Source organism: Ogataea philodendri (assembly GCF_020536065.1).
Source record: "Ogataea philodendri strain CBS6075 chromosome Unknown scaffold2, whole genome shotgun sequence".
NCBI classification, from domain to species: Eukaryota; Fungi; Ascomycota; class Pichiomycetes; order Pichiales; family Pichiaceae; genus Ogataea; species Ogataea philodendri.
The window spans coordinates 264,389-288,918 of NW_025764020.1; the positions used below are offsets into that span (position 1 = coordinate 264,389).

The following is a 24,530-nucleotide window of genomic DNA, read 5'->3' on the forward strand; positions in this document are numbered from 1 at the left end:
AAATTGTTCAAGAGCGCAGCTGTCGGAAACTTTTTTCCACCAGATCTCGAAGAGTTTCGTAGCTGACAATAAGACAGCTCATTTCGTCCGGAGAAACAAGAAGAATGGTCTCCTTGACGCCAGCATCGAGCTTATTCAGACAATTCACCACGTGAGTGAGGTCCAAGACAGGCTTTCCTGTCTCATCCACCTGGTGGAAAACGTAGTCGCGGAACAATTTGATCGGATACCGCTCGCCGGTTTCAGACCACGAGCCATCCTTGATGAATTCTGGGCGGTCGCAGATAGAATCGAGCTTTGCGAAAAGACGAACCAGCCGTGCATTTTCGACTTCGCGTGATAGACATGCCTCCATGTAATCTGCAGAGTCTTGTAATCCATTAGTGAACAAGAGAATCTCCGGTGCGATGATTTGCTGTAATTGTGCAACGGATATGTCCTGTGTCGTGAGTTTCCGCAAAACGTCTTTGAATTTGTCTGACACCGTCAATTTCGGAATGGTTTCCGTGACGCCCAAGTTTTGAACCTTGGAGAAGACCAATGACTTGGCCAGATCAAGTAGAAGCATTCCCATTCCTTGCAGGTCTCCTTTTTGCAAATCCTCAAGGGTGTCTTTAGGGGATTCTTTGGTAGCAGCCTCCAAGATGTCGTACACTCCACAAGCAGATAGCCTTATTCTGCCTTTGTTTGTAACTATGATCTTTGTTGGGTCAAAGATTCTGACCGCAAGACCGGCTTTGTGTACCTCGCTCAGGGCATTTGTGAGTTGGATCAAATAGCTCCATAATAAAGGCTCGGTAATAAGTTCAGGATCTTTCTCGCCTATCTTGAAAAAATGCGCTTCCAGCAGGTTTAGAGACATTGGGTAGTAATCGTAGACCAAAACAAGAGAGTTGTCGTCAAAAGCACGGGTAGTCATGACTTCATAGAGTTTTACCACGTTTGCACAGTTCAGCGACTTCCATTTGCTCACAGACCGGAAACAAGCTTCTGATGTTATTGGAACATTTTCTAATCTTCTCATAGTGTACAGTTTACCATCCAAATTGGACATCGCTTTGTAGACAGAAGAAACATATCCAAAGGACTTTGCACTGGTTTCAAATTTCTGGTCAATTGGACAAAGACTGTGGTATTGGTTGACATGAATTGGCAAACCTGACTGCGCAACGGAAATGGAACGCAGAGACTCTTCGTTTTTCCGCTGTATTTCTTCTCTCAAATTATTAGGGATGAACAAATCTGAGACGGTCTTCTCGTGAGGCTTGAGATGATGGTGGATGTGGGGCGGTGGCTGGCCGGCATACAAGTGGTAATTGATGGGAAACGGATTAGTTTGTTGGAAAAACGGTTCTGCTTCCGACTGGAGTCCAGGTGTGAAAATTGGAGCGCTTTCAGGATCAAAGGGAAGACCTGAAGAGGCAGGCACTGCGGTGGCAGAAGAGGGGGAGAAAGCAGGGATGTCGCTCAATTTGGAGGAGAGGTCTGCGAATTTGGAAACCATGGAGCCGGTGGGGGTGAATGAAGGGGTGTCGAAGTTGAACTTCTTGCGAGCTCCAGTATCGGCTGTTTCCGAATGTGAGGCCAACGGAGACGAATTAGGAACAGGGGTCTTTACTTGGCCACTATTGGTCTTAATAATAGGCACGCTTTCTGCGGAGAACGTGGTAGACGCCGACGTGGGTTCGGAAACCGGCGTTGTCTCTGAATTAGGTTTCCTTGAAGGATCATCATGGTTAAAGGAACAGCCTTTCTTCTCCCACTTGCAATATCCGTGAATTTTGATATTTCTGCAGGGAATTGTCTTCGCCCACTCATATTGAGTGGTTCCACTGTTCATGTCAAGATATAATCTTATCGGTGAATTTTTTCCACAGAGGAATTCCTTGTTTACTGGTGTTTATTCGATAAGTTTTTTATTTCCCGAAAGCTTTAAGGAAAGCACTCTTACGTAACTCTTTAAATTCAGGGTTTTCATCGTGTATAAAATAAATTCATCTATACTAAGCAAATGTCGGTGACAATTGTTACAGGAGCATCAAGAGGACTGGGTCTTGCAATTTGTCAATTGATTTTGAAAAAAGACTCCGAAGCAAAAGTCGTTGCTGTGGCTCGTTCTGGTGATCAGTTATCGGATTTAGCAGCTAAGTTTGCACCTAGAGTGCTAAGCATTGCCGGTGATGTCACCGACTCATCGGTTGTCAAACAAACGGTTGAAAAAACTATTGCCAAGTTTGGACGCATCGACTCTGTGGTGTTGAACGCCGGGCTGCTGGACCCCGTTGGGCACATTGCCGAATTAAATGTTGATCACGTGAGACGGTTATACGAAGTGAACTTATTCTCGGTTATCGATCTTGTGGCACAAACTTTACCGTATGTTCGCGAAACGGGCGGAAATTTCCTGTTCGTTTCCTCGGGCGCCTCGATCAAGCCGGTGGACGGCTGGTCTGCATACGGTTCGTCCAAGGCGGCTTTGAACCTTTTTTGCGCAAGCGTCAGTGAGGAGGAGCCTAAAGTGCGGACAATTTCCTTGGCTCCCGGTACGGTGGATACGGCCATGCAGCAAGATATTCGTGAGAAATTCAAATCCGGCATGAAACCAGAGGCACACAAACGGTTTACTGATTTGCATAAGCGGCAAGAACTGCTACCACCGGACGTTCCAGGGACATTGTATGCAAACCTTGCATTACAAGGTATTCCCCAGGAGCTTAGCGGAAAGTACTTTCGGTACAATGATGATAAACTTACTAAGTATGCGGCTTAGGTTTACTAATTCGGAGTTAGATGTGGAAAAAAATCCGGGATTCAAATCACGGATTTGACCCGCATGCTTACAAACAATAGCCGAAGCCAGCTCTAAATGACACAGCGTGCGTATGATGTAGAAGGCTAAACTCAATTTACTTCTCTTTTCGTTCATTGGTTGTTGTCACACCATTTCGGTGAATAGTGTTGCGCTAAAATCTAAGCCAAATTATACCGGCTCCCAAATAAAGTTAATCGTACATAACCTTTCGGGAACGGACATAATCTCGGTCTGCGATTCTTAAAAGCTTAATTCCGATTCCACTGAGGCTGGGTGATGGATTAATAAATACCCCGAGTTCCTGGTGTGCGCTGTCCGATCTTCTTTATCGCAAATGGAATCCTATCATGGAGTAGTCCTGTCATTATCCGACGCAATACTGCTGTTGGAGGCTGCTCGCAACAACCTGATACCCAAGATCAACAGAAGACTGTCAGACTACGAGAGAATGGTACTCATACGGCCCGGATCAATTTTTGTATGGAACGAGTCCGAATCAAAAATCAAACGTTGGACAGATAGCAGAAACTGGAGCGCCTCAAGAGTTAACTCTGCTTTCCTCATCTACAGAGAGATGGAGTCCGGTGAGAACGGACACCCTTCGTCAAATGTCAAGCCTGACGGGCTTGTAAAACAGTCATTTTCCGCCACGCTGAAATCCGGTGACAAATACCACATAATAAGTTATATGCCCAGCAGCTCGAACGTTTCCGAGCTACTTAAAAGGCCAACTAATGACCCGCGTCTTCAGGGCCTCAAAATCGAGGAAAGTCTTTATTCCGACTACTTGGCCGGGGAAGTCGAGTCAGAAACCTCCACCCGCGTGGAGTTACCCGAGCCCCAACTTGAAAATTATAATTCCGGCCCTCCTAAGCCGAAAACACTCGCTGTGCAATTAACAGGGTTCATGTCCGAGCCAAATTTCGCCCCGGCCGGTATACAATTTTCTGACACCACCGGTGCGCGATATTCTGGTGCCGGCTTCAAATACAACGGCCGACTGCAGGAGGATGGCAATATGTTGAGTATTCTCGATCGCGGTTTTATATAGGCTTGTGGGGTTTTCTTACGCGTGTAAAGATGTATGTGGAATGCGTTTTTCCTTTTGTAAGTGTCAATAATTTTTTGTATAAGTGTTCTTTAACATGGACTTTGTCTTTGACACTTACGATGATTACAGCGGCAATTCGCGCAACAGCTCGTTGCCTGTTCCATCGGCACCATTGACAATCCCTAATTTCCCGCTTCAGGGCGATATCACGCGCAAGTTCTCCAACTTGAACATATTAAATCACATCAAGCCAAAGGGGAAGGATCAAGACCAGGCCCAAGATACAGTTGCCTTTCGGTATGCCAAGTCGTCGTTAGACCTAATTTTGTCAAGCTCCGATACCCCGGCTCCTTTGGGCACGTCTTCAGAAACTACAGACTCCAACGTCTTGGCAGGACGGTTAAGCAGGGTCTTAAACCAGTTTAATTTTGACTCCTCAATTAGACAGTCACTGCTCCTTTTGCAATCGCGGACCGAAGACCAGCAGATCTCTGCCGATGGCGGTATTGATTATAAAAACCTGACCAGTCCAAACATGTTGGGATCAATTACCAGACGTAAACTTCGTGGAGACATTGAAAGCGAGCTTCTTCGACAGCATTTCCAGTCATTGAAGAAGTTCCAGCTTGTGGTGAAGAAATTAAACGTTATCAGACAGGACTTGGAGGATCTGAACTCGTGTTACGACGAAATTGACCAGAAGCTCGATAGCAGCTTGAAATCCGTCGAGACTTACAAAAAAGGCGTTAAGGAATTGATCGGACAACGCGATCTGGTCAAGATCAAAAAGGGCCTGTTGAGTGGGTTCAGAACTAATTTCACATTGAGCGTTTACGAAGACCATTTGTTGCGTGCTGGAAACATAGATAGAGACTTCTTCAACGTTGTGGCCAAGGTGGAAAAGATTTACTCAAGCTGTGATATTCTTCTCAGTATGAACAACGACAAGCTTGGAATCAGCATCATGAACCAGATGTCTAATTTGCAACAGATTGCCATTGACCGGATCTCGAGTTTCCTCCGCAAGAACCTCAACTCCATTTACATTCAGAACGATTTCGCACAAGATGCCGAATCCATTGCCAATTTCCAACGCGCTCTGGTGTTTGTGCTGACCAAAAATAAGGACGAGTTTGATTCCATTGTGAGCGAGATCATTGAGAGTCGTTCGCGGATCGTCACCGAAGAGTTTCTTGGCCAACTGAACGGGTACACCAACGAGATCCGCACAAAGCCTTCCAAGTCATTTATCATGGCCTCGTACGATTCCAAGAGATATGTGAGTGACGTTCTTGCGTACCTCCATAGTGTAATTGTCAACGAGTTGGAGCTGGTGGAGAGTCTGTTCACGTTCGACCGCGAGGTCTCGACAGACCTGGCTCCTGTGATCAGAACTGTCGTGAACAAAGTTCTGGGGTCTCTTAGTAGACCGCTGAAAAGCAGTTATGAGACTATTTTAAGACAGGAGTCCAAACCAGGAGTTGTGGTTGAGTTGTACCAGCTGTTGGAGCTGTACAAACATATGTTTGACAAGCTGACGAAACAGAACGATCTGATTGATAGTCTCACTCAGTTGCAACACGACAGTTTCGAAAAGCTGTTGATTCTGGTCACGCTGAAACTGCGAGAGATCAAGGTGGAGTCCGAGATCGAGGAGGTGGATGAGGAAGTTTTGAGTTTGCCGGACTGGCTGATCGACTTCTACTCGGAGTTCTTGGTGATCTTTGACTACCAAAACTCAACCGACAAGACTTTCCTGAACGTGAGTGTGGAGTCGGAAAACGAACTTTTCCGTCTGCTTGTTGACGAACCCATTGAGTTGTTGGAACGCATAGTGAAGAAATTAAGTTTCTCCAAAAAATCGAAAACCATCTTCACTATAAACTGTGTGGACTTTATTGTGTCCAAACTTGAGTTGATTTCATGTTTGGGGGGAAAACAGGTTACCGCACAGGGGGTTCTAGACACAAACATCAAGTCCTTGATTTCAGACGAGTTCACCCAGCTGCTACGGAACTCTGGTCTGTTTGACATTTACAACTTGATCAATATGATCTACAAGCTGGAAGACGATTTCTTCGACGTTGCATTGTACGAACCGATCACAGAGAACAAGCTGTTTAATGTTTCGACTTTCCAGAACGCCGACCAGAAACTGCAGGAATTCTTGATCGGGTATCTTGTTTCCAACGAGCTGAACAAACTGATCTCTCCAAAAATCCTCAACACCATTTTCATTACCTCGACTTTGCAGTTTGTCAAGTTCTATCGCAAGCTGCGACTTGTTGTTGCCGAGTACCTTGTCGACAGCGACAACCAGCCGATCAACGTGTTTCGCTGGGACGACATGCACGTTGCTACGCTTCTAGGAGTGGAGGAAGCCTACGAGACAGAGTTGAGAATCATCAATTAGACAGTGCATAATAAATAATAGATGGGCCTACGCATTTCTATCGGGCACTTTTCCACGGCCGTAGCCGTCTTTAGCGTAGTAATCCATTGGGTAGAATCCAGTTTCGAATTTTTTGTCATTTTCAAGCATCACCATGGCTTCGTATGGTGTCAGCAGCGGTTTGTGGAAGGCATACCCCCAGTCGATCGACAAACGGGGGCACGCGACCTGGACGAAAGCGTCGATATCGTCAAACATGGCCAGTTTGGCCGGGAATATCTCAGACAGAATAATCTTGACCACAATCTTTCCGGCCTGGATCAACTGTTGCTCGAGTTTTTCCACGGTGACTGGATTTCCCTGTCTTCCAAGCGCTCCAAGAATCAGGCCAATCTTTTTAGCGTCCCTGGCACGTTGCACGGCATCGGTTCGCACTTGAACCATCTCCTCCTGTGCATAGTATTCCCTGGTGAACTTTCTAGAGTACGGATCGTATCTGAAAGCAGGGATCGACGGGTTGTGAATCATTGCGCTCTCCAGATGGAACCGACCGTCACCAATGTACACCATGGCGTCGTACTGATTCGGGTCCAAGCTGGCAGACGTGCATCCTAGCACCTCTCCCTTGGACAGTGGAGAAATCTGCGGCGGAATGATGTAGAGCAGTTTCTCTGAGTCTGGGCCTTCGAGCTCGTTCTTGATGGAGTGGATTGTTGGGTTGAACTGGATGGTTCCGAAAACGGCGAGTCGCATTCCGTGGTCAAAGTTCTTGGTCAATGTGCGCATCAAGTGTTTCTCGTCAATGGCTATGGTAACAAACACATACAACACCTTAATCTTGGTCACGTCGATCGGAACCAGACACGAATGAGCATAGTGGACAATCATGTCGCAGTCCAAGGCCCGTGCAGTGTAGTCGTCAATGCAACAGGCTCCGTACGAGACGTCTCCCATGACAAGAACCTCTGCCTGGCAGAATTGCTCTATTATATCTGCAATCACCATCGAATAAATCAGCAGGCCCTCGGGCATCTGCAAACACACCCGCTTGGCGTTGTTCTTGCGCACGTTCCAAACGGTCTTGAAGATCTCGAAGTTGTAATTCGAGGGCAATAGACGAACAGCCTCTTTCAGCTCCACATCATCCAGGATCTCTTGCGGAATCTGGTTGATCAGCCGCGAAACGTTCTTCTTGGCCCGCACAATCACCGTAGATCGGTCGCCCGTCTGTGACTGCTCACGTGAGCCCACAAACCGCCGTCTTCTTGGCGTAGTATCGAGCGATGGAGACATAAAGAGAAGTATTTCAAAAAAGAGAAAAAAAATATCAAATTTTTTTGAGCCGCATATGATTACACCACGCTTTGAGGTGTCTCAGGACGAGGAGTTTGTGTTCATCAAGGTGTTCATTTCGAGCGTGCGGTTCTCTGCCGCGGCGCTCGAGATGACTGCCGACGACGAGAAGTTCATTTTCTCGCTCCCGCCGTACTATCTACGGCTGCGGTTTTCTGGAGGCCTGGTTGACGACGAGCGGGCCAAGGCCGAGTTTGTAACGAATAACGACTGCATTTCGATCCAGATGCCCAAGGCGCAGAAGGGCGAGGTTTTTGGTGACCTGGACCTGCCGGCAAAGCTGCTGGGACGAATTGAGGCTCCTAAGAAACAGGGTGTTCTGATAGAAGAGCTGGGCAGCACGGAAACAACAGACTCGCTGGCTCAGGAAGCCGAACAGTTTGACTGGGAGGTCGAGCAGGTTGTTCAAGAGCCGGTTTCATTGGTCCCGCAGTTTCTGTACGGCTTTGACAACAAGTATTCTGACATGATGGACGCTTCCATCTCCAACGGGAACGACATCAACGAGCTGTCTAATCCGGACAAAATGGCCGCGGACGAACGAATCAATGAGCGATTGATCAAAGAAAACCTCAAGTTCGACGCCGAGTACTACGCCAACGACTACCTCACAGAAAAATACTTTGCTTCCGAATCAAACATCAAGCAACTAGTCGCCTGGGAAAACCCCGTCTACGATCAATACAAGCACCACAAGCAAACAGAGTTCACAGCAGAAGAGAACGACAAGATGATGGATTTGCCGAAGAAGTCATATTTGGTTGAAAACGTCCGTCCTCTCTATTACACAATTGTGTGTATACTATATGCGTATCTGTACGAGGTGCGGCAGAACGAGGGCGACACGACCGTCGAGAGTGGCTGGACGGTTGGAAAGCTCGTTCCGCAGTTTAGCTGTCTGGACTCGCAGCTAATCCAGTCGAACAACGAAACAGAAAATAACATGCTCAAAGTGGTTGCAATCACTATGAGCAGACGCAGTTTGTGCTTCCCATTAGTTAGACACTGGAAAATGGTGAAAGCCGTCTGGGACGACGTGTATTACACGCTGAGATGCGGCACTCGCGCAGTGCTCAAGACGCTCATAGCGTGTCGGGAGCTGTTCCGGTTCCACGACGTGTACTATATCTATTGCAAGATCTGGCTCGACGATTTGTGTGCCTGGACTCTTACCAAGGGAAACGACACAGTTCTGCGGAACTTGGGCCACGAATTGCGCAAAACGGTGGCCGAATTAAACAAGGAGAACGTGGTGTTTGAGAAGATCTTGGCAGAAGGCTCTGAGGAGCTGGAGTTTGTCAATCTGCTGGACATTGAGCAGCTCGCAGAGATCTCGTATAACGAGTCCCAATAAATACATTAATTAACAGGCGATACCAGCGAAACGTCCGCAGATAGCTGTCTGCTATGTTTCTTGTCTGGGGTGGTATCCAGTGCCGGAATAACGATCTCTGGGCCTGGAGACTGTCGTCTCTTGCGTGGAGTCTGTTCTGAATGTTCAGGGATGGACACTTCAGGCGGCAACGAGATGGTTCGTTGGTGTCTCCCGTGCCGTACGTGGCTGATATCAAGTGGCTGTTTGCCGTTCAACAACGATGAAACGTGGTGTGCGCCGATCTTGGACGGAGATAGCTGGTGACGAGGATTCAGTGTGGTTTTGCGCGGACTCGAGCCAGAACCGAATTTGAAGCTGGTCATCGGGTTGGTGTCCACCCTAAGCGGCTTGCGGACTTGCTGTCTTCTTCCAGGAACAAGCATTGGGATCAGATCTGGCGGAATGTTGAGCTGAGCAGCCAGTTTCACCAGCTCTGTGGTGCGATTCAGCTGCTCCACTCTGTAGAACTCCTGTTTCGTCTTCTCCTGCTGGACTCGTGTCTCCAGTGCAAGCGCAAGCGACTCGTCGCTGTGTGGCCATTTGTCAGCGTCGGGACCAAACAGAGTGCTCATGAAGGACATGGTGATCAATACAAAAAATATTTTATTGATTCTGGCAAAGTGTAAATACGTGGCAGTGCAGCCCTGGTTTCTGATATATTTCTTAAATTTGTGGCGGTGTAACGTTTTTTTCACAAACGCGTATGTCGATAGTTTCGTTACTAGGGATCAATGTGCTGAACAACCCGGCCCGGTTCACGGATCCGTACCAGTTCGAGATCACGTTTGAGTGTTTGGAGCCGCTGAAGGAGGATTTGGAGTGGAAACTGACGTATGTTGGTTCTTCGAGGTCTCTCGAGCACGACCAGGAGCTCGATTCAATTTTGGTGGGGCCTGTGCCCGTGGGGATCAACAAGTTTATCCTGACTGCGGACGCTCCGTCGCCAGAGCTGATTCCTGCGAGCGAGCTTGTGTCTGTGACGGTGATCCTGCTGAGTTGCTCGTACAAAGAACGCGAGTTTGTGAGAGTTGGCTATTACGTGAACAACGAGTACGACTCGGAGGAATTGCGCGAGAACCCGCCGTCCAAGGTCCAGGTCGAGCACATCGTGAGAAATATTCTTGCTGAGAAGCCGCGTGTGACCCGTTTCAACATCGTCTGGGACAACGAGGAGGACGAGGAGTATCCGCCCGAGGAGGAAGAGGACGAGGAGGATGATAAGGAGACTGTTGGCGACGAAGAGGAGGAGGAAGAAGAAGAAGAAGAGGAAGACGAAGAAGAGGAAGAAGAGGAAGACGAAGAGGACGGGGACGAGGCTGAGGAAGTCGAAGAGGTCGAAGAAGTCGAAGAGGTGGAGGAAAAGAAAGAGTAGTTATCTAACGAATATAATTGGAATCTTAATTAAACATGGTAATTATTTATGCGGGTTGCAATACTCATTGAAGGGACTCTTCGTAAACTTGGTTGATCACCTGAAACGTTCTGGTGACCAGCTCCGACAGAATCGATTTGCGCGACTCGCTCACACGACTAAGAATTCTGTCTGGATGCCACCGAACGCGTTCGGCTTTTAGCTGGTCTTTGGGGATAAACGAGGCCACGCTCTGGAAACTGACCTCACCGCCGTCCACGGGAACTGGCGGGAACTGTGCTTCGAGGTCGATGTCTTTCCATTGGTTCAGATATCGCTGGTACTTGTTATCGCGAGATTTGTAAGGGTCGTCTTTCTGGGGAACATCGGGCAGTTCTGCGGAATACCCGTTGATGTGGCGATGGAAGTTGACATCCTGGAACGGTTTCTGTCCCGGGTCGGTGGAAACAAAGCGGTATCCGTTGATACTGGGTCCGAATTCGTAGTGCGGTTGGCTATTTGTGTGGCTTGTTCTCGAGCGGGTCCTGGGCGGAGGCAGCCGAGGCGTCGGCCGTGGCTCCTCGTCCGAGTCCGTACTGGATTTCGTAGACGAACTGCGCTTGAAACGGAGCCGTCGCGAGCGTGGTCGCCGTTTTGAAGGCGGCTCTAGCCCCATGACAATTAGTTATCTTTTAATTTGTTTGCACAGCCTGTCAAAAATTTTCAAATCTTTTAATTTACTACATGCTACGAACAAGAGCGTTTGCTTTGGCTCGTCGGTTCGGTGGATGTGTGCCTCGGCGCAAGATCCAGATTGAGCACGACGACGACAAGGCGTTTGAGACGATCGAGCGCGCTCGAAGCGTGGCCACAGAGAAATCAGAGCTGTTCTACGCATACAGAGCGGGCGGAGAGACGTTTGGCCAGCTTGTGAACGAGGTGCTTCATGACCGCGACCCACTAATGAACCGGCGTGTTGTCACCCAGGAGGAGGCGCTTGAGGGAGTGGATCCGAAATACAGAAACACAGAAACAGGCGAGTTATATGCTGCTGCCACCAGCAAGGATGCTCGACTGGATCCCAAGACCGTGGCCGGCAGAGTTAACAGAACACGGATTGTTCTTCCCGATCTCATCAGCGACGCCGTGAACTATAACATGCTTCTTTTGCACGAGCCCAAAGTGCTGAAGGCCAAGGTGGCTGATCATTATATCAAATTGGAAGAGGTCGGTCTGCAGACCAGAACGAGTACCGAAGAGGAAGCCGACGTGTACATAGCCAGCTCGTTCTTGCAGAACTACGCCACATGCTACCAGGTGTTGGACGAGCTGAAAAGACGGGCCGGAGACGACTGGATGCCTAAACGAGTGCTCGACTACGGACACGGTCCTGGCACAGGAATGCTTGCTTTGAACGAAATCATGGGAGACCAGTTTGACCCTGAGGTGAAGGATGTGGTTGTGAACGGGTCGTTCCACATGGAGAGACGTGCGAAAATCCTGCTCAGTCGGCAGTTGAACGAACAGTATCTGAGAGACGATGTGGAGGGGGTTGACCAGATTGACCAGATTGACCAGATTGACCAGACAAGCCAGACCAAGGTGGACGAGAAGCAGCCAGACGTTATTCCGGAAGTGACCAGAGTGAAGACCAAGCTGCTAAAGATTAAGTCGGTGATCCTGGATAAGTTGCGTCCGGAGAAGGTGAAGTACGACTTGATCATTGCTCAGCATCAGATGCTCACCGACAGAGCCAATTTTCCGTTACAAGTTGATCAGTCGCTTGACGTTCTGGTCAATAGACTGGCTCCTGGCGGATATTTAGTGATTGTCGAGAGAGGAAACCCGTTGGGAGCAGAAATCATTGCTCGTGCTAGACAGGTGATGCTCCGTCCAGAAGACCACGAATCCAAGACTTCCAAGGTGCCCAGATTGTACAAGAACAGTGCCATCTTGACCAAAGAAGAGGCAGCTGATATCGAGCCGGAACTGCTACAAAACTTTGAGGTCCAGACAACAGAGACCGTGGACCCTATTAATCTCCAAGTGGTTGCTCCGTGCTCCCATCATGGCAAGTGTCCTTTGCAGTTTTTCAACCCAGACTACTACAAGATGGGCCAAATTGGAAAGAGACTCAAGTTCTGCAACTACACGGTGGACGTTGCACGGCCAAAATACGTGATGCAGCTGAAAAGAGGTGCCAAGTTGGCATCGTCCTGGCAAGACACCACCAGGAAACAGTATCTGGCATATGCCGGTAAAGGCCGTCCAAATGGAAAGGACTTTGAAACGGCTAGCTATTCTTATTTAATTGTGCAGAGATCAACAGAGTCCAACGAGACTCTGGAACAGCTCCGCAGCCAAGATCAGGGAGACAGGCCGGTTGGCTACCAAACTGAAAACCCGGCCGAATATCCAAGAGTTCTGTCGCCCCCGCTCAAGCGCAAAGGATTTGTTGTCACCGACATGTGTGCTCCGTCCGGTCACGTGGAGAAATGGTATATTTCCAAGAGCGTGGGGAACCAGGCGTATCACGATGCGCGCAAGCTGAAAATGGGCGATGTTTGGGCGCTAGAGTCGAAATCGCGGGCCTTATCCACGAAGGAGAACACCTTCTACTTTGAGAAGCTCAAGAAGAAGGAAGAAGAGCTGCGTAAACAGCGCAAGCAGGACGCAAAGCTGCGTAAGAAGAAAATGAGAGAGGATTACGAAAAGGCCTTAAACTCAGAGCCAAAGACGTTTGGCGAAAGCCTGAAAATGGCTGCCCAGCTCGACTCGTTCAGATTCATGGCACTCAAGAAACAAAAGGACCGACTCCAGGCCGACATCGACCGCGACGGGATGGCCTAATCTTGTACATACATATATTATTTAGATCAAGGCTGTGCAGCCCTATCGAGACAGATATTATGGGCTCACTCAATAAAATTATGGGCGTCGAAAAAAATAGGAGTATCCCCTTTTTTGTCGGTAGTTAATGGAAAAACACTGAACTGGCAAGAGATGGAGTCATTTAATGTGCTAAGTTGTAAGTTATTAAGCGCTTCAAACCAAAGAAACTAACCAACCAGTTGGAGATACGCCGTCGTGTTCCTTTTTAGCTTGGCGGTTGTCGGTGGCTAACTGCAAAATATTTGTTGTTGGGTCTAGCTGTGTTTCCAGTGAGGACGGGACCATCTCATGGAAGTCTTCCAAGTACGGAGATATCAGCTATGAGCCAAGCGGGACCGCTAAGGATCTATCAGGACTCAATTTGGACGCCATTCGTCCTTTAGACTTGGTTATTTTGGGGGAGGATACACAAGAGGCCCTCATAGACACAACCACACAAATCCGGTCTCTTGTGGGGCCCCAGACCATAATATTGGTCGAGTCAAAATACTGTTTGGGGCTGGAAGAAGTGATCAAAAGCACCTTACCAAAGTCCAAAACTCTGGCGGTGTTGTGCGATGCTGACGTGAGGGTTGTGAAAAATGTCAGCGGCTCCCACTACTACCATAAAAACCATAATGTCACCACGGTTGTTGGCTCAACCATAAATCCAGACCAGGCTACCACTCAACTGCTAAAGGGAGAAGGAGAGATAGGGCAAAAATTGAATCAAATCACAGAAACACTAAAGAAATCAGAAGTATATCCCTGTTATTTGATCCCCAAGGGTATAAATCCCACGTTCAACAGTTTCGCCTGGAAGCGAATCATTCCTTTCATCAGTTTAGAAGTCATGAGTCTGGTGTATCCCAAACTCACCACTTTGGATACTACGCAGTTTTCAACACTGAAGGGAGTCTTTACAGATTTAGTTACGCTCGGACGTAAATACGGAGCACCCGACCTGCCAGACCCAGCGGACGCATCCAAATGCAAAAACTTGCTTGATATCATGATTAGAGATTTCAACCAGGCTCACCCCAAGAGCGCCATCAAAACAGCCAATTTCTCCGATTCCATAGACAGCGTTTCCAAAGATCCGGCCATGGATCTTGCAACGTGCGTTTACAACTTCAATCTAGGCTATGCCAACAATATACAATTTGCACTGAAACAGACACTGAGTCTGGCCACCAAGAGCAACCTCAAGCTCACGTATGTGGAAACACTGTACAGTTTCTACGTGGAGATCCAGAAACTGAAGGACCAAAATATTTTTGACTGGGCAAACAGAAGATCGCTCGGAGTTTCTGAATCTGGTGGACAAGGGTATGCAGCGGTGCCTAGTGCACAATATCCACAATATCCAGCACAGGCCCCGATGATGCCTGGAATGCCACCATATATGCCCCAGATGATGTATGCACAACAGTACACCGGCTATGCGATGGTAGCAGGACCTGTGCCCGGGGCAGGGGTGCCAAGTTTCAACGGTTTGGGGCCTAGCTTGCTTCCGATCCACCCACGGTTCCGTCCAGACAGCAGCGGAAGTCTGTCTCAGCAACAGACGGTGTCTGCGATCAAGAACTCGATGTATAGAAAGTCGTCCACGTCCACGATCCAGTCTGGAGAGGAGCTGAGCAAGAGCCAGAAGTCGATCATAGAGCATGCGAATGTCAAGAACATGTTCAGCAACACGACCAGCCGGTACGGGGATGTGGACTCGTTCACGCGGCTGAACGCGTCGAACGGCAGCGTTGCCAGCAGCGGGAGCATGACCGGCAGCATTTGTCCGTCCAAGTAGGGCCCTTATTTCCCCCGTAGGATTATGTAAGCAAGAAATGGTTTTTATCTTCTCAAGACAAACACACCGGAAAAAACAGCTACGAGATTTCCTGATTAGTGGTTTGCGCTCCGGGCAGGTGAAAAATGTAACAGGTCGTGCACGGTGAACTAGCAATTTTATTGTTGGTATTGTTCTCGATAGCGACCCTGCAAGATATATGCATGCCGTTGTTATCCGACCAATTAAAACATGGGTCGACAGTTGAATGGCCGAGACGAGGTGGACGAAACAAAAAGATATCTCTAGCCTTTCTCTTGGTTACGAATTATGAACCATGTATTCGAACAGCCAGTCTCCCCATACTGGACTTGGGCTCGAGCCCAAAACTGACCGGTTGTTCGATCTCGACTCTGCTAGCCAGTCGCGTGAGGCTGACGAGAGTTCTGCGACTGCGCTTTGGAAGATGTATTCCAAAGCCAAGGCGAGTTTACCGTACCGATCGCGGATGGAGAACCTGACTTGGCGCCTCATGTTTATCAATCTCAACAAAAGCCGGCCTAAGAGCTCCGTGCAGTCGCTGGAGAAGCTCCATGCTCAGCCGCAGCAGCAGCCATCCTCGGCTCCAGACTCCTCTCGGCACGAGCTGGCTCCCGCCCCAGCCCATACCGACCCATCTAATTACGCCAATTGGCCGCAGTTCCCAGACCTCGACCTGCTGGACTCCCAGGCACAGCACCACGCAGACCCCAGCTCCAACGACTTTGACTATATTGAACACATTAAATCCATAGGCAGCCAGCAAAGCCCAGCCTTTCCCCGGAAGGAGGTGTCTCCTATTCTGGGAGCCCAGTTCTCTAAGCTTTCGCAGACGTTTATGAACTCGGACTCGCTCGAGATTGGAGCCAGCTCGTTTCCTACTGCCATGGGACCTGACTTGAAACGGTCGCCGTCGCCTGTCGGGTTCGACGCCGTGTCCACTTCCGTGCCAACCTCCTTGAACCACCACCCGAGCCTCTCCCACATCCCCACCGCGGACGCTTCTAACGACTTCCTCGGACACAATTCCGTGCCAAACTCCAACCCAATGTACTCGCCGTCCCAATCGTCCATCACATCGAAATCCCGCTTCCAGGCGTTCTCCTTCGACAAGTTCCACCCACAGTTCCCCAAAGAGGAGTTCAACTTCGACATCGACGGCGACATGAACATGTTCGAGCAGTCCTCGCAGCTCGGCATGGCCACCACCCCCACCAACATCTCTACACCGCCCGTGCCGACCGGAGCCAAGTTCAACACGGCGCCCAAGTCTGCCAGGCGCACGAGCGTGGCCGCAAAACGCAAGCAGCCCATGAAGCGCACCCCTCGCAGCGTCACGGACGTGTCCTCGCTCACGCCGACGCCCGGGTCGTTCCCGGACAACGGACCGTTTGGCAACACACCAACCGGCACTCCACCGTCCGCCACGTCTGTTGGCACGCCCAACGGGGGCTTCAGCGGCGTGGATCAAGGAAGCATTGCATGCACAAACTGCCACACGAAAACCACCCCCCTGTGGCGGAGAAACCCCGAGGGCCAGCCGCTCTGCAACGCCTGCGGCCTGTTCCTCAAGCTCCACGGTGTCGTTCGGCCACTTTCGCTCAAGACCGACGTTATAAAGAAGCGGCAGCGTGGAGCCACAAACAAGAAGCCTAAGCGCAAAACCAACGGTGACGACCTCAACCCAACGCCGATCATTATCAATAAATCCAAGACAGGCTCCAGCCCGGCCACAACAGACCGCAGGTCTTCCCGACTCCAAGAAGAAAACGGCAACGACATGAACGACGACTTTGAAGAAGAGGACGAAAACTACTACGACTCGCAGTCCTCCAAAGACATGAAGGCTCTGGACTTTGACTCCATTCTCTCGATGGGGGCACAGAATCAGAACCGGCCCAACGCAGAAGAAAACGGCGGCCGTCCTTCAACCCAGGGCTCGGGACAGCCGTCTGGCCAGGGCTCCAACAACAACTGGGACTGGTTGACCATGTCGTTGTAACATGTTTCCATACGTTAAGTAGCTATAGACGATCGTGCGCGACTCAGAAGATTATATAATACAAAATATTTTTCTCGGTGCAAAATAAAATAACTTAGTCTCCATCTTGTTATGTCCAAAGTTGGTGTTTTGGCATTGGGCCCCGCCGGAGTGGGGAAAAGCACCTATTGCAACTCTCTTGTCGCGCACATGCAATCTATCGGACGGACTGCGCACCTGGTGAATCTCGATCCGGCCGCAGACCCGACAGAGTTCGAGTTTAGTATTGACATTAGGGATCTTATTTCTTTGCAAGATGTCCAGGAAGAACTGCATTTGGGACCCAACGGAGCGCTTCTCTATTGTTTTGAGTTTCTTCTGGATAATCTGGACTGGCTCGACGAGCAGATCGGCGACTATAGCGACGATTATCTGATTTTTGACTGTCCTGGCCAGATCGAGCTGTATAGCCATGTTCCAGTTCTGCCAACCATAACGAAGCATCTGCAACAGCAGCTCGGGTTCAGTCTGTGTTGCACGTATCTTTTGGAGGCGCCGTTCGTGATAGACAACTCGAAGTTCTTCTCTGGAGCGTTGAGTGCAATGTCTGCTATGATATTCATGGAGTTGCCACACATTAATATTTTGTCGAAAACCGATTTGATCAGAGACACAGTGTCCAAGTCGAAGCTAAGGAAGTTCCTGAACCCAGATCCGTTGATTTTGGAACAGTCGAACGAACAGGAAGAAGGCTATATTGCCTCGAATCCAAAATACACCAGATTGAACAAGGCTATTGCTCAGCTGGTTGATGATTTCGGAATGGTGCAATTTCTGCCACTGGATTGTTCAGACAAAGACAAGAACGACACTGTCAAGTCGATTCTCAGTTACATTGACGATGTGACACAGTGGAGCGAGAACCAGGAGCCCAAAGAGCCTCATGACGAGGTGGAAATCCCAGAGGACGATGTGGATTGGGACTGATTCTTTGGCCCTGCTTCTTTGGGCTTTCTTTGCCGTTTCTTTGGTTGCAACGCTTCGTACTCCTCCAGTAATGACGGGAGTATTTGGCAACTTCCAGTGACGATAAGATCGAAATGCTCAACATAGTCCACAATGGACTGAGACGGCTGGTCAACGTTGACCCATATCACGCTTCCCTTGTTGTAATGAACAACTTTGGCCATCTCTTTCACCAGACGACGGACCCCTGGAATTTTCAAGGTGGTCCCAACAACAAGCAAACAGTCCGGGCGGCTTTTCAAGTCGGACTCGGTGATGTTGCCGATTATTTCACCGTCTGGATGGAACTCGTTGTATAACACTATTCTGGGTCTCAGAACACCGCCCGACTGAGCTCTGCGGCCGGCGATTGCACGCACTGCGTTCAACTCCTCGCATTCTGGACAATTTTGTATAACGGTGCGATTTTCATCGAAAAACGACTTGTCTAGTTCTTTCACGTAATGACATTTAGAGCAATTAACAAGGTTAATATTCCCGTGTAGCTGGATGGTTTTAGGGTACGGTTTTTTGAAAGCCAGGGGCACTTTGGTCTGCAAGTTGGGCAGTTGGGTGTCGAGACAGTCAATATTTTGGGTGTAAAGACGCAAAAGACGTCCTTGGTGCGAAATTTTGTCGAGCATCAAATGAAAAGGAGACGGTTGACAGTTGTTTGATAGAATGTACAGTTTATGGATCATGTTTTCGAACTCTTTGATGGATTCTGAGGACCGGAACACGTTGTAATCAAACAGGTTTTTACCTGATCCGTTTGATTTCGAGGCAAAGCCTTGAAACAGGCCGTTTGCGGAACGGAAATCAGGAATCCCAGACTCGACAGAGACTCCTGCTCCGGTGATTGTGACAATTTTCTTTGATTTTGAAAGGGCCTGGCACATAAACAACACGTCGTCGTAGTCGTAGGTGTCATTCAAAGACTTCAAAGTGGCGCAGCCGTCTAGATTCAATATTGTGCCGTTTGGAGGTCGGTATTTTGTTCTTGTTCTCTTGACGGGTTTAGGCTTGAAAACAAGGTCCTTATACGAGTCTGCATCCAATTCTTCCTTCTTAACAAACAACCGGTCGTGCAAGGCGTCCGGGTCCTCGAGCTTGACAGTGTTGTCAAGTTCAGAAGGGAAAGTCATGATTATATTTTTTTTATCGGAATGTTAGTGATTTCCCAATTTAGTTTAATTATTTTTCATCTTGTGTGTGGCGCGCCCTTTAAAATGAAAAAAGCCGTTTAGAGCGAATAAAATCTTAGACTTTTTATATTCCTACTATTGATCGTAGTTGGTGGTATTTTACTGGAAATTACACCATGTCGGAATACATCATAAACGGTCTTGAGTACGATCCCGCACACGGCTCGTTTATGGAGCATGCATCGTCGTTCTGGGTGCAATTGGCCTCGGGCTTTGCCAATTCGCGTATTTCAGCCGAATCTATTAATCAGACCTCGTCTTTTTGCGGGTGTTTGGACGGCGAAGGATTTAGTCCCGTTTCTGCTCTTCAGGACCCAACACCGTGTTTTGTGAACGGTGTCTTGGGAACCACATTGTCCGCCTTCTTGTTGATCGGAGGTCTTCATGATATCACTAGACTCCGGAATAAAAAAAATATCAGCTCCAAGGCCGAGTGGTGGTTTATCCTCAAACTGGTCCTCGTGGCAGTCCAGGTGGTATTCCAATTACTTCTGACTGTTCTTATTTGGAACTCTTCCCTCGCTCCGAAATCTGACGTGATTGTCTGGTCTTCCGTTTTGCAACTTTTCGCCCTTACAGTTGCCTTTGGACTCTCCTACATCGAGAACTACAAGTCCTACATTTCCAGCGCCTATCTTATCACTTACTACATCTTCGACTTGGTGGTCGGCTCGCTGAAGGTCACCAACGTGTTCCTAAGAGACTCAAAGTCCCTTCAAGCTCCTTTGGTCACTTTAGCTCTCTTCAACAGTCTTTTCTTGCTTCTTTTAGAAATCAACTTTTCACCAAAAGAAAAGAAAGATCCAAATAAGAACGATAACTTGTACGATGGATCCAACATCTTTGCCAAAGTTACCTTCACCTGGTTGACTCCATTGATGCAAAAAGGTTCCAAGAAGTTCCTTACCCAAAGAGATCTCCCGCAATTGCCATCTTTCTTGAGAAGCAACCATCTTGCTGGGGTTTTGGACGACAAATGGGACAAACAGCTGCACAGAAAAAGCCCAAGTCTTACATGGGCAATTGCAAGCTCTTTTGGAGGCCCATTTTTCATTTCGTGTCTATTTAAAATTGTGCAAGACATTTGTGCTTTCATTCAACCACAACTGCTGAAACAACTCATCAGATTTGTCAATCTGTACCAGGAGGACACGACTACGCCTCTCACAAGAGGTTTTATGCTTGTTGCTATGATGTTCCTGGTTTCTGTTGTCCAAACAGCTTCATTGCACCAGTACTTTACTAGAGTGTTTGATACCGGTATCAAGGTCAGATCATCGCTCACTTCTTTGATCTACAAGAAATCGCTTGTCTTATCGGTGGAAGCCAAACAGAAGAAATCCACCGGTGACATTGTTAACTTGATGTCCGTCGATACCCAAAGATTGCAGGACTTGTGCCAGAGCTTAAACATCATCTGGTCCGGTCCATTGCAGATCATCTTGTGTTTGGTTTCCTTGTACAATCTGCTTGGTAACGCCATGTGGCTGGGTGTTTTCTTCCTCGCTGTTTCTGTTCCGTTGAACACTTGGGTGTTCCGTCAACAGAAGAAACTCCAGAAGACCCAGATGAAAGTCAAAGATGCCAGAACAGGTCTTATTTCCGAGATCCTCAACAACATCAAGTCGTTGAAACTCTACGCTTGGGAAAACCCCTACAGAGAGAAGCTCATGGACGTGAGAAACAACAAGGAGCTCGAGAACTTGAAGAAGATCGGTGTGTTCCAGGCATGCAGTAACTTCATCTTCAACAGTACTCCTTTCTTTGTGAGTTCCTCTACTTTTGCCTTGTTCATCATCTCTTACAAAGGAGTGCCATTGAGCACAGACATCGTGTTCACGGCTCTGTCCTTGTTCAACTTGCTTGGCTTCCCTCTGGCTGTCTTGCCATGGACTATTGGAAACATTATCGAGGCCCAGGTTGCAATCACTAGAATTACCGACTTCTTGAAGAGCGACGAGCTGGACGACTTCACCATCGATAGACGCCCAGCAGTCACCGAGATCGGCCAGGAGGTCGTCAAGATCGACAACGCAGACTTCCTTTGGTCCAAAGAACCATACAAGCTGGCTCTGTCGAACATCACCTACTCTGCCAAGAAAGGTGACCTCAACTGTATTCTTGGCCGTGTTGGTGCCGGAAAGTCTGCCATCCTGCAGTCGTTACTTGGAGATTTGCACAAACCAACTGGTTCTGTCACTGTGCACGGATCTGTGGCATATGTTCCTCAGGTTGCCTGGATTATGAACGGAACCATCAAGGAAAACATTCTGTTTGGTTGCAAGTTTGATGCCGAGTTTTACGACAAGACCATCAAGGCATGTGCTTTGACCCATGACCTGAACGTTCTTCCAGACGGAGACTCCACCCAGGTCGGAGAAAAGGGTATCAGTTTGTCTGGTGGCCAGAAAGCTCGTTTGTCTCTTGCCAGAGCCGTTTATGCCCGTGCTGACTTGTACTTGCTGGACGATATTTTGAGTGCTGTTGACGAGCACGTTGGAAAACACCTGATCAACAACGTTCTTGGTCCAGAAGGTCTTTTGAGCACCAAGTGCCGTATTCTTGCTACCAACAATCTAAACGTGCTGAAGTCGTCGGACTCGATCGTGCTGGTTCAAGAAGGAAGGATTGTCGAGAGTGGCCATTTTGACGATATTGTTGCTTCGCAGAACTCTGAGCTATACACCGTGATCAACGACGCCGGTCAGAAGAAGAAAGAAGAAGACATTACCGAGACTGTTGTCGATAAAGAGGCCACCGACGACTCGAGATCCGAGTCCAGCGAACTGGATGAAGAAATCAAGAAGTTGGCCAACAAGGAGCTGGAAAAAGCCGTTTTGGAAGACTTTAGAACCGCTGTTGAAACTAAAGACGAGATTGTTACCGGAAGAGAAGAGAAACACGAACAAGGTAAGGTCAAGTCGTCTATTTACCGTGCTTATGCCAAAGCATGTGGTATCAAGAACGTTATTATTTTGCTGGCTGGCATTATTGTGTCTATGATCTTGTCCACTGCCGGAAACGTTTGGTTGAAGCACTGGTCCGATATCAACACCGAGAAGGGATACAACCCAACGCCATGGAAGTATCTTGGAATCTACTTTGCTCTGTGTATCGGGTGCTCTGTTGTCCTATTGGCACAAACCATCATCCAATGGCTTTACGTTTCGATCCAGGGATCCAAATACTTGCACCAGATCATGTTGGATGGAGTTCTAAGAGCCCCAATGCAATTCTTTGAGACCACGCCTGTGGGAAGAGTGCTCAACAGATTCTCGCCAGATATCTACAAAATTGACGAGCAGCTCACCAGAGTGTTTGTGATGTTCTTTGCCAACTCCATCAAGGTGTCGATTGTGATTTTGGTGATTATCTATTCGACATGGCAGTTTGTATTTTTGGTTGTTCCATTGGCCGTGTTGTACAGATTCTACCAGCTCTACTACCTGGCCACATCCAGAGAGCTCAGAAGACTGGACTCTGTGTCCAAGTCTCCTATTTTTGCCCATTTCCAGGAGACATTGAGCGGAGTGGCCACTGTGAGAGCGTACGACCAGCTGGACCGATTCTTGTTCTTGAACCAGCACAAAATGGACCAGAACATGAGTGCGTACCATCCGTCGGTGAGTGCGAACAGATGGCTTGCTGTGAGACTGGAGTTCTTGGGATCGCTCATCATTTTGGGAGCCTCTGGACTGCTGGTGTTCACATTGAAGTCTGGCCACATCACGCCTGGCCTTGTTGGTCTTTCTGTTTCCTATGCTTTGCAAGTGACCCAGTCGTTGAACTGGATTGTTAGAATGACTGTTGAGATTGAAACCAACATTGTTTCCGTGGAGAGAGTTTTGGAGTACGCTTCGTTGGAGCCTGAAGCTCCACCGATTATCGAGAACAGCAGGCCGGCCCAGAACTGGCCGTTCCGGGGTACCATCGAGTTCAAGGAATACAGTGCCAGATACAGACCCGAACTGGACCTTGTGTTGAAGAATATCAACATCTCTGTGAACGAGAAGGAGAAGATCGGAATTGTGGGCAGAACCGGTGCCGGTAAGTCGTCGTTGACGTTGGCGATTTTCCGGATCATTGAGGCCGCCAACGGCCACATCGACATCGACGAGGTGAACACGAGCAACATTGGATTGTACGATTTGCGGTCGAAACTGTCGATTATTCCGCAGGACTCGCAGATCTTTGAAGGCTCGTTGCGGTCCAACATCGACCCGACAGAGATGTACACGGACGAGGAGCTGTGGGAGGCCCTTGAGCTGGCCCATTTGAAGGAACACATTCTCAAGATGTACGACGATGCCGGCGACAAGGAGGAGATCAAGGAGAACCCGTTGTTGATCAGAATATCTGAAGGAGGATCGAACCTGTCTGCCGGACAACGGCAGCTGATGTGTCTGGCAAGAGCCCTGGTGAAGAAGAACAGTCGGGTGTTGATTCTGGACGAGGCCACGGCCAATGTCGACTACCAAACCGACGCAATTGTCCAGGAAACCATCCGGTCGGCGTTCAAAGAGCGTACTATCCTCACCATCGCTCACAGACTCAACACCATCATCGACAGCGACCGGATCATCGTTCTGGAGAAGGGAGAAGTGGCCGAGTTCGACACGCCTGCCAACCTGCTCAAGAAAAAGGACAGTCTGTTCTACTCGTTGTGCAAAGAGGGGGGTCTTGTGGAATGAGCCCCGGTTTGGTATAATATTCTCAATATAAAGTAATCATTTCCTTTTGGACTGTGTCTTGATGATGGCGCTGGCGATCCCCACGCCGATCGCGGTCAGCCCGCTCACCACGGCAAGCCCGATCAGCCCGTCTTTGGAGATTTCGCTCTCGATCTCTTTCTTCAAGTTGACGGCCTGCAAGTTGTCTGGCTCGTGCAAGATCAAAGCGTCGATGTATCGTTTGCTTTCCTTTAATTCGCCTATCTTGTAGCAGCCGGCTGCCAGGTAGTACAGACACTCGCGTCTTCTAGCAGGGACCGATTTGAACAGGTCTGTGAGTATATTGACGCCCTCCTTGTTGTCCCGTTTGCTGTTGGACTTGATCAGGGCCCAGGCGAGGTTGAACAGCGACTGGGCGGTGGGTTCTGGTTTCTCGTCCTCGACCTCTCTTTCCAAGACGGCCAATTGTTCTTGCGGAAGCGGCGTATTCAGGTCTCCCAATGCGGGGAGATAATTCAGTCTCTTCATTGATTAAGAAAAAGTATTAACACAAATTAAATTAAATATTTTTTTTTTATAAATTGTTCTCCATGCCAAGGAGCCCTCCCTCGCAGCTGTCCAAACTAATGGCCGCTACCGCCC

General features: G+C 48.7%; 22 protein-coding genes and 1 pseudogene across 23 annotated transcripts; 12 read left to right on the plus strand and 11 right to left on the minus strand.

Annotated features, from left to right (window-relative positions):
• Positions 1-7: 7 nt before the first annotated feature.
• Positions 8-1,840, minus strand: OGAPHI_003772 (uncharacterized protein; the record flags this gene model as incomplete). Its single annotated transcript, XM_046204779.1, has 1 exon — positions 8-1,840. One exon carries the CDS (start codon positions 1,838-1,840, stop codon positions 8-10), a length of 1,833 nt encoding a protein of 610 aa, XP_046060789.1.
• On the plus strand, positions 1,320-1,778 carry OGAPHI_003773 (uncharacterized protein; the record flags this gene model as incomplete). The annotated part of the gene is made up of 1 exon (XM_046204780.1): positions 1,320-1,778. One exon carries the CDS (start codon positions 1,320-1,322, stop codon positions 1,776-1,778), a length of 459 nt encoding a protein of 152 aa, XP_046060790.1.
• Positions 1,841-2,011: 171 nt separating the features above from the next.
• OGAPHI_003774 (uncharacterized protein) lies at positions 2,012-2,770 on the plus strand (the record flags this gene model as incomplete). Its single annotated transcript, XM_046204781.1, has 1 exon — positions 2,012-2,770. One exon carries the CDS (start codon positions 2,012-2,014, stop codon positions 2,768-2,770), a length of 759 nt encoding a protein of 252 aa, XP_046060791.1.
• OGAPHI_003775 (uncharacterized protein) lies at positions 2,311-2,562 on the minus strand (the record flags this gene model as incomplete). The annotated part of the gene is made up of 1 exon (XM_046204782.1): positions 2,311-2,562. The coding sequence occupies one exon, from the start codon at positions 2,560-2,562 to the stop codon at positions 2,311-2,313; it is 252 nt and encodes an 83-aa protein (XP_046060792.1).
• A 376-nt stretch (positions 2,771-3,146) lies between the features above and the next one.
• Positions 3,147-3,863, plus strand: OGAPHI_003776 (uncharacterized protein; the record flags this gene model as incomplete). The annotated part of the gene is made up of 1 exon (XM_046204783.1): positions 3,147-3,863. One exon carries the CDS (start codon positions 3,147-3,149, stop codon positions 3,861-3,863), a length of 717 nt encoding a protein of 238 aa, XP_046060793.1.
• A 94-nt stretch (positions 3,864-3,957) lies between these two features.
• Positions 3,958-6,276, plus strand: OGAPHI_003777 (uncharacterized protein; the record flags this gene model as incomplete). Its single annotated transcript, XM_046204784.1, has 1 exon — positions 3,958-6,276. One exon carries the CDS (start codon positions 3,958-3,960, stop codon positions 6,274-6,276), a length of 2,319 nt encoding a protein of 772 aa, XP_046060794.1.
• Positions 4,911-5,897, minus strand: OGAPHI_003778 (annotated as a pseudogene). The gene is made up of 2 exons: positions 5,596-5,897; positions 4,911-5,205 (listed from the first exon to the last, which is right to left on the minus strand). Coding segments are annotated over exons 1-2 (597 nt in total).
• A 21-nt stretch (positions 6,277-6,297) lies between the features above and the next one.
• OGAPHI_003779 (uncharacterized protein) lies at positions 6,298-6,870 on the plus strand (the record flags this gene model as incomplete). The annotated part of the gene is made up of 1 exon (XM_046204786.1): positions 6,298-6,870. The coding sequence occupies one exon, from the start codon at positions 6,298-6,300 to the stop codon at positions 6,868-6,870; it is 573 nt and encodes a 190-aa protein (XP_046060795.1).
• Positions 6,304-7,548, minus strand: OGAPHI_003780 (uncharacterized protein; the record flags this gene model as incomplete). The annotated part of the gene is made up of 1 exon (XM_046204787.1): positions 6,304-7,548. One exon carries the CDS (start codon positions 7,546-7,548, stop codon positions 6,304-6,306), a length of 1,245 nt encoding a protein of 414 aa, XP_046060796.1.
• A 55-nt stretch (positions 7,549-7,603) lies between these two features.
• OGAPHI_003781 (uncharacterized protein) lies at positions 7,604-8,962 on the plus strand (the record flags this gene model as incomplete). Its single annotated transcript, XM_046204788.1, has 1 exon — positions 7,604-8,962. The coding sequence occupies one exon, from the start codon at positions 7,604-7,606 to the stop codon at positions 8,960-8,962; it is 1,359 nt and encodes a 452-aa protein (XP_046060797.1).
• Positions 8,963-8,967: 5 nt separating this feature from the next.
• OGAPHI_003782 (uncharacterized protein) lies at positions 8,968-9,564 on the minus strand (the record flags this gene model as incomplete). The annotated part of the gene is made up of 1 exon (XM_046204789.1): positions 8,968-9,564. The coding sequence occupies one exon, from the start codon at positions 9,562-9,564 to the stop codon at positions 8,968-8,970; it is 597 nt and encodes a 198-aa protein (XP_046060798.1).
• Positions 9,565-9,686: 122 nt separating this feature from the next.
• Positions 9,687-10,355, plus strand: OGAPHI_003783 (uncharacterized protein; the record flags this gene model as incomplete). Its single annotated transcript, XM_046204790.1, has 1 exon — positions 9,687-10,355. The coding sequence occupies one exon, from the start codon at positions 9,687-9,689 to the stop codon at positions 10,353-10,355; it is 669 nt and encodes a 222-aa protein (XP_046060799.1).
• Positions 10,356-10,419: 64 nt separating this feature from the next.
• On the minus strand, positions 10,420-11,010 carry OGAPHI_003784 (uncharacterized protein; the record flags this gene model as incomplete). The annotated part of the gene is made up of 1 exon (XM_046204791.1): positions 10,420-11,010. One exon carries the CDS (start codon positions 11,008-11,010, stop codon positions 10,420-10,422), a length of 591 nt encoding a protein of 196 aa, XP_046060800.1.
• Positions 11,011-11,078: 68 nt separating this feature from the next.
• OGAPHI_003785 (uncharacterized protein) lies at positions 11,079-13,184 on the plus strand (the record flags this gene model as incomplete). Its single annotated transcript, XM_046204792.1, has 1 exon — positions 11,079-13,184. One exon carries the CDS (start codon positions 11,079-11,081, stop codon positions 13,182-13,184), a length of 2,106 nt encoding a protein of 701 aa, XP_046060801.1.
• Positions 13,185-13,337: 153 nt separating this feature from the next.
• Positions 13,338-15,009, plus strand: OGAPHI_003786 (uncharacterized protein; the record flags this gene model as incomplete). The annotated part of the gene is made up of 2 exons (XM_046204793.1): positions 13,338-13,362; positions 13,436-15,009. The coding sequence occupies 2 exons, from the start codon at positions 13,338-13,340 to the stop codon at positions 15,007-15,009; spliced, it is 1,599 nt and encodes a 532-aa protein (XP_046060802.1).
• A 316-nt stretch (positions 15,010-15,325) lies between these two features.
• On the plus strand, positions 15,326-17,029 carry OGAPHI_003787 (uncharacterized protein; the record flags this gene model as incomplete). The annotated part of the gene is made up of 1 exon (XM_046204794.1): positions 15,326-17,029. One exon carries the CDS (start codon positions 15,326-15,328, stop codon positions 17,027-17,029), a length of 1,704 nt encoding a protein of 567 aa, XP_046060803.1.
• Positions 15,757-16,341, minus strand: OGAPHI_003788 (uncharacterized protein; the record flags this gene model as incomplete). The annotated part of the gene is made up of 1 exon (XM_046204796.1): positions 15,757-16,341. One exon carries the CDS (start codon positions 16,339-16,341, stop codon positions 15,757-15,759), a length of 585 nt encoding a protein of 194 aa, XP_046060804.1.
• Positions 17,030-17,218: 189 nt separating the features above from the next.
• OGAPHI_003789 (uncharacterized protein) lies at positions 17,219-17,995 on the plus strand (the record flags this gene model as incomplete). Its single annotated transcript, XM_046204797.1, has 1 exon — positions 17,219-17,995. One exon carries the CDS (start codon positions 17,219-17,221, stop codon positions 17,993-17,995), a length of 777 nt encoding a protein of 258 aa, XP_046060805.1.
• Positions 17,950-19,158, minus strand: OGAPHI_003790 (uncharacterized protein; the record flags this gene model as incomplete). The annotated part of the gene is made up of 1 exon (XM_046204798.1): positions 17,950-19,158. The coding sequence occupies one exon, from the start codon at positions 19,156-19,158 to the stop codon at positions 17,950-17,952; it is 1,209 nt and encodes a 402-aa protein (XP_046060806.1).
• A 176-nt stretch (positions 19,159-19,334) lies between these two features.
• Positions 19,335-23,909, plus strand: OGAPHI_003791 (uncharacterized protein; the record flags this gene model as incomplete). The annotated part of the gene is made up of 1 exon (XM_046204799.1): positions 19,335-23,909. The coding sequence occupies one exon, from the start codon at positions 19,335-19,337 to the stop codon at positions 23,907-23,909; it is 4,575 nt and encodes a 1,524-aa protein (XP_046060807.1).
• Positions 20,625-22,945, minus strand: OGAPHI_003792 (uncharacterized protein; the record flags this gene model as incomplete). Its single annotated transcript, XM_046204800.1, has 4 exons — positions 20,625-21,309; positions 21,385-21,794; positions 21,903-22,341; positions 22,665-22,945. The coding sequence occupies 4 exons, from the start codon at positions 22,943-22,945 to the stop codon at positions 20,625-20,627; spliced, it is 1,815 nt and encodes a 604-aa protein (XP_046060808.1).
• OGAPHI_003793 (uncharacterized protein) lies at positions 22,976-23,758 on the minus strand (the record flags this gene model as incomplete). The annotated part of the gene is made up of 2 exons (XM_046204801.1): positions 22,976-23,612; positions 23,694-23,758. The coding sequence occupies 2 exons, from the start codon at positions 23,756-23,758 to the stop codon at positions 22,976-22,978; spliced, it is 702 nt and encodes a 233-aa protein (XP_046060809.1).
• Positions 23,910-23,945: 36 nt separating the features above from the next.
• Positions 23,946-24,416, minus strand: OGAPHI_003794 (uncharacterized protein; the record flags this gene model as incomplete). Its single annotated transcript, XM_046204802.1, has 1 exon — positions 23,946-24,416. One exon carries the CDS (start codon positions 24,414-24,416, stop codon positions 23,946-23,948), a length of 471 nt encoding a protein of 156 aa, XP_046060810.1.
• Between the last annotated feature and the right edge of the window lie 114 nt (positions 24,417-24,530).